Genomic DNA, 11,132 nt, shown 5'->3' with positions numbered 1-11,132 from the left:
CCACTGAGTTTTGGGTGGTTATACAGAAATACCAGTTAATACATTACTCTATTTCTCCCCAAATTTCCTAGGCCAGTGCTGCACAGAGAATACATACTCAATAAATATTTCATTAATTTGACAAATATTTATTGAGCATCTACTACATCATCACATTGTACAAAGAAAAGGGGATATCATGGTGATCCAGATGGACTTAATTCCCGCCTTCACGGAGCACGTTTAGTTATCATTGTGACGAGTTTTACCAAGGAAATTCTTAGAAACACAGAACGACGACAGGTGAATGGCAATCTGTGGTGTCAGCCAGGAAACAAGTGCAGATGGAGGAGAACGAGAGCCACATAAAGACGCACGCGCATGTGGGCACTGTGTGGCGAGGGTGGCCCTGCACACCGGGGGGAGGGAAGAAACTCATCAGTGGTGCAGGAAAAACGTCCCATGTGATGGAGAAGGTTGGGTTTTTACCTCAGACCATAGACACACACATACAGATGGATGAACTCCAGATGGACTGAAGACACACACACACAGTGTGACTCTGGAGCAGGGAAAGACTTCATAAACAACGCTGAGATGCTTGAGCCTAAAGACTGATAAATTTTACATGATAGTTAAAAACTTTAAGATAGGAAATACTCTGAACAAAGTTAAGACAACTGAGGGGGTGGCGGGACTGAGCACAAAGGAGAAAAGAGGCACGGGCGTGGGCAATAGTGTGGTGATTCCAAGGGGGTGTACGGGGACTACATGGTAACGCAAAAATGGAAAAGAAGTTAAGACAACTGGTAGAGATTTAAGTATCTGTAACACATATAACAGCTAATAGCCAGAACTGATAAAGAATACCAGTCGATAAGAAAAAAGCCTAATAAAAAAATAAAAAAGGATATGAATAGGCAATTCATCAAAGAAAATTCTTCACTTAACATCTAATTGGGCCGCCTGTCTACTAAATTAATAGTAGTTCCATACTAAGAAGTTCCATACACCTTCAGCCTTTTGCTAGTGTTGGCATCTCCACTGTATAAAGACAGACTGCTTTGTTTTTGAGGCTCTCTGATGGTCTGAAGACCACATGACCCCAGCATCGGCCTTGAGAGACTTCACGGAGACATCTCAAGAGACATGGCCCTTTCACACAATAAACAAAAGATCCTGACACAGGGCTATTTACTTTTGTGGTAAATCTTGGGTTTAATGAACAGTTTCCTCATGAATATTTGATTTTAATGGTCGGTCTGAATTATCTTAAAACATTAAGCCAACTGGAGAGAACCCTCATGCTACAGATAATTCACACGTGTGCTAAGAAGTCTTTAATAATCCAAACACAAGTTAGAGGAAATGCGTATTTCATTCTCATGTACACTGATGGGAATACACAAAAAATTATTTTTAAAAAGGTACATTCTTAAAGAATATTTTAATTTAAAAAAATCAAAAGAAAAATTGAACAGTGCCTAAATCTTTATTTTTCATAACCTACAATTTTTCCAAATTAGACAGTTTTACACTGAATGACACAAAAGGAAACTTAAATTACCAATAGTTACACATAAGCTTGATTCCAGTCTTAATGAAAAGAATAGAACAAAAACAAAAACCCTCAAGAAAGCTTCCACATTACACTCCTGGTTTGTGAACTGGCAGCTCTTGGCTCCCCTTCAGTCTCCGATTGTCTGCTGCTTTCTGCGTAACCCCTACCCACAGCTCACACCCTCCTCGTCTGCTGACACGGGGAGAAACGGAACCTGCTGTGCTCCTGACTACAGCTAGTGACAGCCGCTGGTGAGACTACAGGGGGGCCTGATGCGAAACATCGTGACGCTAACTCTTCAAGAAGCAACTACAATACTTGAAATTCATGTCTGGAGAAATGGGGCAGGATTCTTTTATTTCCAAAGTATCATCACACAATTGTACAAGTGATTGCTGTATCTCTGATTCTATACCTCAAAATACTGCTGGGGGGAAAAAAGTTACATTTTTAAAAATGTACAAAAGCTATATACTACTAGGCGTACGTGACAGCTGTCACCTGCACCACGGCTTCCAGTTGTGCCAACTCCCATTCTTTTCTGAGTGGAAAATCTCAAGAGTAGTAGCAGAAAGGTGGTTTTTTTGGACATTATACAGATATTTGGCATTATCACCTTTGCTTAATTAAAAAGAATGCTATAAAAATTCACCACAGCAATGTTTCAATTCTGGATGCCACGTGCCATGGCTATGGGAGTGGTCACTGCGGCACACGCCTCACCACACCCGCTGCCTGGCCTGCTGCGCTCATGGCGGCCTCCTCCACCCTGCAGGCAGCCGCTGAGCTCCGCACTCACCAGCTACAGGGGAGCTTCAGCAGGCACCCCCTCAGGGAAAAAAAGGCTTTTTTGTTATGGGGCTTGAGGATGACCATGACTACCTCTTCCAGCAATGACCACAACACTAAGGAATTCCTAGGTTTGGAGCTTGCCTTTTCAACTCTCTTCGGGACTCATTAGTTGGGCACTTATTTCTAATTTTTTTCATTGGCTATCTGACAACCACAAAGAAATAATTCCCATGTTCCCTTTACAGGCATTTTCAAAATATTAGCACTGTGGTGTACTTCTCAGTGTGTAAAGGATGCTGGCTGCTCGGAGGAGGGCCCCTCCCTCCGGCAAGGTAAATCATGCCCGGCTATTTGTGATTTTCAGTAGATTATTTTTCACTTCCCTTGAAGATACTGCCAGTTTCTGCTTTCTACATTACACTTCAAAAACCCTTTCACACCAGCTATGATTAGCACATATTTACATACTTTTAGGAAGAGCATGGACACATCCAAAGGCTTTCACGAGACTGTCCACTTCCCTTTGCAGTAGCAAAGAGGCAGAATCAGCTCAACACATCAGTTTAAGAGGGGAAAAAAACTTCAACAAATTAAAATAATATTCAAACCACAACATTTAGTTTATCTACATCCAGCTCAATAGCAACATTTATAATATATCAATAATTTTTATCAGATTTTTCTCTTAAGGGTACCCTTTTAATATGTTCTGATTATTTACAACTGTACAAGCAAAGCACACACGCCCAAGTGCACATATTTAATACAGTATCGACTATTTGCATTTACAGGATTTTTAAACAATCTGAAAAAAGAGCGACTGTGTAAGATCTCCAAGGTATATTACACACACGACGGCTAGTCCTCGTACTCCAGTACGCTTACTCAGTAAAACTAGCGCCAGTAGATCCCACATCACTGAGTAACTGCAATCCACTCATGCCAACCCAGGGGCCGGTCTCCAGGAACTCTACGCTGTCTTATACAAAAGTTAAGGCAAAGTCATTTTCAAGTTTAAATAAAATTCAAGTCTTTAAATATTGGATGGAAATAATTTTTTTAAAAAAACCCTCAGTCTTGTTAAATAACATTTTGTGGAATAAACTTGTATGGTTACATTTAGCAGGAAATACTCTTATTTTAATGTCTGCTGCTTAGAATACTTAAAGAAAAATTTAGGCATTTTAAAAGAAAATAATTTATATTTAACTTTATTATAAACTGCTAGCTTTAGTGCATGCGGGTTCAGAGTGCAGCACTTTCAGAAGGGAATCAGTGAGACCCTCATCTTGGAGGTAAAGAGAGCGAGAATTCTCATCCTCCATCCCACAGGGCACTGCAAACACATTCTCCCACAACTAAGTAACGTTCGGTCCATGTGCCGTTGGGGAGGTACAAGGAGGCACCCACAGAAGCCAACTAATGTGAGGGGGACTTGGCCTCCCACCAGCTCATGGGAACAAAAACACTACCAGGGTACAATGTCATGGTAACATGTCAGTGGGCAACAAAGTTTATGTTTTCTTTAAGTTCTATTCACAATGTGCTTTGAATTTATCTTACATAATAGCCACTGAGACTGGAGTGAGGAGCTGGTTACTCGCTTCGCAGTGCATCAAAACTCAAGGTTTTAGGCTCTTGGGGGCTCTTTGCAGGTTCATTTTGCCCAGTAGATCAAAACGGACTGCACTTTTTACAAAAAGCTAGGATCTAAATGAGTGCTTGGCCCTGGCCAGTGTGTGGCACCATCTGACCCATCTCTCTTCCAGGCTACACCCACAGCATCGCCTTGTGCCCCCAACCACTGTCTTCAGCTTTGCCCGTCAGTCTGATATCCTTAGCAATATGCACTTGCTAACCAGTTATTTTAAAAAATGAAGTAGCACAGTTCCACTTAATTTAGAAAAACTCACTATTTATAGCTTGCATTCATAGCCACATGGAGGCTTAATAAAAAATATCAATTTGTTAGGATAAATGCATTTCCTATCCTGAAAAAAATCAGACTTATGCATCACCTCCAGTTAAGCACCAACCTAAAATAAGGTTTATATTAATTAAATCCTGAAAAATAGATTTTTTTTTTCAAGAGGGGGGAAAATCCGACTCATAGAAGAAAAATAACTTGCAGGCATCTCACGGGCCTTGTCTACACTGCAAGCTCCTAACCAGTGGCTCATTCTTGGTACCGAGTGCGACAGTGCTTAGTTGTGGCGACCTCAGCTCCTCACAGCCCTCCCTGACCCCGGCGCTCACTGAGGGGACCTGGGAGGGGTACTCTGTTCTCTGTGTGGACGCTTCCCTGTGGCGGGAGGTGAGGGCCTGCGGCCCAGCGGCCTCCTCTGGTCCCTGGGTGGTCCTGGGTTGGACTTGGGGGCAGAGGGCTCTTTCTCTGTGAGCTTCTTTTCTTCCTTCCCACAACCAACAGTGTTTGGCTTTTGTTCTTTTGGGGGTGGCAACGGGGAGGACGAAGGCTCTCTACTCGTCCTCTGGCAAATCTCGGCGTAGCTGGGTTTCCGCAGTTCCTGGGAAAAGACACAATTCTGGGATTACATGCACAGCATGAGGTCTGGAGGGGCAACAGATGAAAATACTGCCCTCTTAAGGTAAAGAACTTTTCAACTGTAGCCAAATTTCCACATTCAAAAGTATATTTTTAAAGACTCCATACATTTCCACAATGCAGTTTCCCCTGTGGCACAACTTTTCCTCTAAGAAAGTCTGGATATATCTTGTAAAAATGGGTAAAACTAGAAAAGGTATTGGTGTGTAAAGTGTTGAATGAAATCTTTGCAACTTGAAGCATTCTTCAGCCACATGAGGCCCAAAAGGAGGCCTAAGAAAACCGGGTACCCCAAGAAGACAGGCACCAGCTTTCTCTGACCTCACTTCCTCCAAATATACTGCCATGCAGCCCAGTGCAGCCCAGCTTACAAGTGAACTTCAAAATTGTCTTTAAAAACTGTGTACTCGTCTCTAACTACAGAGGGCTCTGGTATGGGTTCAGGAAAGAAACATAGTTAAAACAACTGTGAAAATAGCAGGGTTTTCAGGTAAGTGGAAACATTAGGGCTAAGTGACATGAGAACAGTTAAAACTATCTGACTTTTATCATCATTTGTTAACTTAAAAATAATTTTAACCTAAAAAAATGTTTTTCTTTTAAGAGTCAACCTAGTGGACAGTAAGGGTTTAACTCCTCTATGTGAATGCCACAAACTCACCCAAGATCAAACCAAGGACAACACAAACCAGAACAGAAGAGGTGGGCTCCTTCTTGAGGGAAGGGAACAAGGGGTACAGAGGGCACACTGTCCCCTACAGTCTACGGAGCCAGTCGACCGTGGTCACAGTGCTGTCGAGGAACAGCCGCGCTCAGAGGAGCAGGTGCCCCTATGGGAAGCAGGAGCTGGAGTCTTGTGACTACTCAAAAGGACCACTTCACTCAGCTGACACTGACACAGAGAGCCCATGGCAGTGGGGACAAGAATAAAGTTGGCTGAAATCGTCAGCACATACCCAAGGTATCCTGCACAGAAAGCACACACCACACACAGCAGTAAAAGCCTATCAGATTGGACTGTACCAACAGTGAGCTGATTTGAGGAGGAGGAGCTGTTTTCCTCCCACCGCGTGCCCCTGGAACCTACCGTGGTGGTGCCGTTCACCTGCACCGATTTACTGGCGGTAGTGGAAGTAAGTCTGTCTGCACTCGGGGCTTCCCTCGGCTTCTCCGCCACCTTGGGGTCCCTGTGAAAAGGCCACCCAACAGGTGAGTCCCACATGACAACATTCCCGGTGGACTGGGAGGAGGCAGCAAGATAGTACTTACTCGGGCAGGTGGGCAGGGGAAGGGGTGCGCTCGTGGGCCATGGACAGGGTGCAGGGGGCTGGACCTGGGGGCTCTCTGGGGGTCGCTGCGGGAAGAGTGCTCGTGCCTGCATCCGCGCTGTGACTCTGAAAACCGTTGGAGTCAGAGTTTACAGTCGGGTAGAGAAGCATGGATCACATCTCTTATAATAATCTACAACACACCAACAGGGGTACCGGCCCGACTGACTCACATGGCTGCCCGCCCTCCCCACAGGGCACTGGCTAGGTGCTGTCACGCAGAGTGCGCAGAATCAGAAAGTGAAACATAGCCCAAGCCTGTCCTCCTAACAACTCACTCATAGTCTCACGGCCCCCTGCTGGGTTTCCACTATATTATCTGCAAGCTTGTTCTCCCAAATAAACAAATATCAAAAATACCTATTCATCTCCGACAATCCTGTAGCCTAGCATAGCCTGGTACATAACAAATGCAGATATCTGTCAAATGTGGAATTCCTAGTACAATTAAATAAAACCAACAAAACCCAAAAATGCCAACACTTCCACACCAATGTAATTTAGAGTGTCCTGAGGTGAGTGGCAGGTGCTGACAAGCTGTCCCCACCTGCATTCACAAACAACCCCAGGGGCAGTGATGTGTTACCTCTCCCAATTTAACACAGGAAGAAACTGAACTCAAAACTTTTAAGTCAATCATTCACTGCTGTGAGTGAAAGACCTGACATTGATGTTCTTACTCCAGCTATTGACCACCCTTCCCCGCCTCATGCAGTGACAGCTCATACACGCACCGATCTTCTTCATGATGTACAATTAACAAGAAAGGCAGGGGAGTAAATAAGTAATTGAAAGTGAGATTAAGTGTCAAAAGACAACATTTTCTTAAAACTTAACTTTTCAAAGCAGACAAAAGGTTCAGAAGCAAACTGGACAGAGAAGTGCTGAGGGAGACGAATGGAACAGCACCATCTACACCCCTATGATCCCAGCAGGGTGGCCAGAGACGTGCAGCCTCCCTACGAATCATCTTTTACAGCTTCGTGCTCAAGGTTGGTGGAAATGTGGGAAGGGAAAATGCCTCCATTCTGTAAAAGCTCAGTTACCCGGGATCTGTTCGATCCTGACATGCTAGAATGTGAGGACTCAGGACCTGACCAGCACCTTAAATCTCTGAAGCCTTTCCTAAAACCTCCCACCAGCTCCAAAACTTGAATGTCACTGAGACAGAAAAAGTTACTGTAGTGCAACCTCAAGAAGGAGGGACACAGGCTCTCACCTGGCCATGGAATCAGGCTCTGACTTTTTAACAGAAGCAATTGTTTCTTCCAGAGAAATTTTACATAACTCAAAATGTAAGACACAGTATTGATATTTTTGAAGTGGGTGAAGGCCAGCTTGCTCTGCCCACCACCCGTGGGGAGTAAAGCCGGTCTGTAAACTAGAATTCACAATTTTTAAGATGTACTTTGCTTTTTTATGAGACACTTATAACTTAGAAATTACTGTTTAAGAGTTTAGAATAATGCAGAAGACATTCCAAGTTTAATATGATTGTTATTATAACCTTGAAGGTTAAAAACAGGAACAGTAACTACGTACCAGCATGAAAAGAACTGAAAACTGGTTATAAATCCCATGTAAGTCGTGACTTGATGACTGAGGGGCTGCATGGTGGCCCTAGTGACAACCTGGATGTAGCCTTTCTTCACCCAAAAGCCAAAGAGTTCTGATTCCTGACATTTGAGGGTGGTAGGGAATAGATTCCCTTTGGAAAAAGACATGGTGGGAGGAAGGGAGAGTGGATTCCTGACTGGTGTGGCTCATGGAGTTGGGTGTCATCCTGTGAACTGAAAGGCCAGGGCACACGTGTGGGTTGTGGGCCAGGTTCCTGGTTGGGGGCATGCGGGAGACAACTGATCCATGCTTCTCTCACATCGGTAAGTTTCTCTCCCTCATCTCTCTCTAAAAATAAATAAAATCTCGCCCTGGCTGGTGTGGCTCAGTGGATTGAGCACCAACCTGCACATCAAAGGTCACTGGTTTGAGTATCAGTCAGGGTACATGCCTGGGTTGTGGGCCAGGTCCCCAGTAGAGCGTGCGCAAGAGGCAACCACACAGTGATGTTTCTCTCCCTCTCTTTCTCCCTCCCTTCCCCTCTGTGTAAAAATAAATAAATAAAATCTCTCTAAAAAAAGAAAGGAAGGAAGGAAGAGAGAGAAAGACACAGGGGGATTACACCTGGTAGCAGCACAATTCTCTCTGTACCTTGTTAACTTACAGCAGGCCCAGAAGGAGTGTTGGAAGTGAATCTCCCATGACTTCAGTAGCTTAATCTGATCTCTAGTATTGCAATCACACGGAGGAGTGAAAGCAGCTAGTCTGGAGCCTACAGAGCTCACCAAAAGCCACTAGAATTAAAGTTATTCTGGGCTTCTTCTTATCCACATAGTTCACTAAAAATTATATTACTTCTGGTATAATTCAGGTTTTTGTTTTATTCTTCTGACTTGGAAAGTAAAGGCAGGTCCTGAATATCAACAACAAAAATGTAATCTGAATTTCTGGATGAGCGAAAGCATCTGTACTATATACCATGACACAGGTTTCTCCCTTGATTTTGGCAGACTGGGAACTAAAAGGCTTCAGTCCTGGATTCAACTTTGACCTACCACTGAAAATCTGTATGGCCTCTGCCAATCATTTACCCTCCGAATCTACATGAAAATGAGCTCAGCCAAGTGCGTGGCAGGAAATCAGTGCACAGTAAATGTTAGCAACCACTGGGCTTGTGACATGTATCTTACCCTTTCTTTTGATCCTAATAACAAGCTAGACAGCCTGTTTTCAAACAAGTCCTCAGTCTTCAAGTGGCCTGCCGCTCCAGGCAGCGGGGGGAAGTTAGACAGCCCCAATTCGAAGTTCGGGGATGGAGGTTTTGGTGGCGTTGGAGATTGAGTCTGACTCCTCTGAAAGAGAACAACGCCACAAAGTCGCACAAGTGTAGATGGTACAGTGCTAAGAAACACAGCAAAAAAGGCAATAATCCTTTCTCTAATCTTTTGATTTCTGTATCTGTCTGAAAAAAACAAAGAGATAATCGACCATAACAACACTTTGTCACCTAATCAAAGGTGGCTTAATAGGCAACTTCCCCTCTGAGAGCAGAGCTGTAAAGCTGAGCCCTCAAGGCTGCTACTGGGCATGACTGCACATGCTGTGCGGAGCTGCTTCCCTATGACTAAGACCCTCTGGTTCCTGGTACAGTCAGCTGACACAGACTGGGCAGGACATGGGTAGGCAGCAAAGTGATAGCTATGAACAAAGAAGACACTGTAGAACAACTAGACCCCACTGTCGAAATTCAGAGTAGCCTGGGTCTAGACATTAACCTATTCATCTCCAGACAAGTTTTATGTTATTATAAAATAGTGTGTAATCCAAGTCATATAGGAGATAGTAAAAGAAAAAACAAAAGGCTACTCTTTCAACTCTCTACAACATAAGGAAGAAATTTTACAGATTACCTACCAAGGAGAGGGGAGTAAAACAATTTAACAAAAAAAGTGGGGAGCTTCCGTTATCTGAAAACTAAGTTAGGGAAACACTTTGTATTTTTAAATCACTATGTAAAAACGTGGTATTAGATATTATCACATTCCTGACTTTAAGCAAGTAAATTCAGCAGAATAATATCCAAGTGTAAATCATAAGTCCAAGATCTCAGGAGAAAGCCAGTGATATAATTTTATTGAAAAACTCTAATCAATCTGTTTTAATATGGTAGCTATCATTGTGTAGGTGTCCGGCTCCTTGGCTGAAGGATACAAGGAACAGAAAGGGAGACGGGTCTCTATCTAGGTTTATTTCTGCTAAATGTTGGCCACTTTGAGTGGACACAATGCTCTCTTGGGGCTCATTTAACTTGGAAGGGCTGATACTTCCCAGAAACTTATACCAATAGAAAGACCATGCCCTCCAGAAGTAGAATCTAGAGAAAATCTGTTAGAACTCAAGTGAGAGCAGGGGGAAGACGACATGGACCCGAGATGGCAGCAATTCCACACCGCTCTGGGCAGCCTGCCAGCCCCTCTTCTTCCTTACAGGGTAGGCGCTAAGTCGAGCCTCACTCTGCTCAGCCACAAGCCTTCGAAACAAAGCTTACACTTACTAACTGCAGCCATGGTAGTCTCTGTAACTCAGTGAACCCAGAGGTTATGCATAGGCATCATGAACTCAAAGCAATTTTCAGTTTCTATTTTAGACATCTATATATTTTCAGAAGATAAGTAATTCTAAGGAGAGAGACTTCACAAAAACTTACTCTAGATTTTTAGGGACAAAATAGGCAAGTAATAACTGTTGACACATGGGAGTTACAAAATGACAGCCCTTACAGATGAAGTCTGATCTTGAAGGCAGGGTTTAACGTTTCTGAGAAACTGATGGGCTTTAGGTGAGGTATGAATGCTACACCGGTCCTATGGGCTTGGTTGGGCCAATGCTCACATGCTTTGATGTCTCTAGGTTTCTTTATTTTTCCCCCATTTAAAAATTATATTTTATGGCTTAAGCTAAGCTATAATAGTTATCCGAATTTTCCCCTTGGCCCCCCCTCCATCCAGCAACACACACTCCCTCAGGCACTCTCCCCACCACTATTCATGTCCATGGGACATGAGTATAAGTTCTTTGGCTATTCCATTTCCTATACTGTACTTTATATATATCCCCATGGATATTCTGTAACTACCTATTTGTACTTCTTTTAAAATTTTTTTCCTAAAATATATTTTACTGATTATGCTATTACACTTGTCCCATTTTTTTGTCCCCTTTATTCCCCTCCACCCTATACCCACCCCCAACTTAGTTCATGTCCATGGGTCACACATGTCAGTTCTTTGGTTTCTCTATCTCCCATACCATTCTTAACCTCCCCCTGTCAATTTTGTAACTACCATCTATG

At 43.4% G+C, this 11,132-nt stretch overlaps 1 protein-coding gene across 5 annotated transcripts in view; it reads right to left on the bottom strand.

Annotated features, from left to right (window-relative positions):
- Nucleotides 1-1,172: 1,172 nt before the first annotated feature.
- The window catches only part of LARP4B (La ribonucleoprotein 4B), an 80,032-nt gene continuing 70,072 nt past the window's right edge, over nt 1,173-11,132 (bottom strand). For 4 of the 5 annotated variants that reach the window (XM_037156435.2, XM_037156440.2, XM_053665779.1 and 1 more), the window contains 4 exons: nt 8,971-9,132; nt 6,165-6,289; nt 5,983-6,082; nt 1,173-4,857 (listed from right to left, as the gene is read on the bottom strand). In XM_037156435.2, coding sequence (XP_037012330.2) covers nt 4,585-4,857; nt 5,983-6,082; nt 6,165-6,289; nt 8,971-9,132 — 660 coding nt within the window. In that variant the 3' untranslated portion in view covers nt 1,173-4,584. The remainder of the gene's footprint in view (nt 4,858-5,982; nt 6,083-6,164; nt 6,290-8,970; nt 9,133-11,132) is intronic. The other variant, XM_053665777.1, reaches the window with a different exon arrangement.

This window comes from Artibeus jamaicensis, unplaced genomic scaffold (assembly GCF_021234435.1).
Source record: "Artibeus jamaicensis isolate MK-2021 breed Jamaican fruit bat unplaced genomic scaffold, CSHL_Jam_final contig_426, whole genome shotgun sequence".
Lineage (NCBI taxonomy): Eukaryota > Metazoa > Chordata > Mammalia > Chiroptera > Phyllostomidae > Artibeus > Artibeus jamaicensis.
The sequence above is the reverse complement of the archived record's forward strand: the minus strand, read 5'-3'. Positions and strand labels throughout refer to the sequence as shown.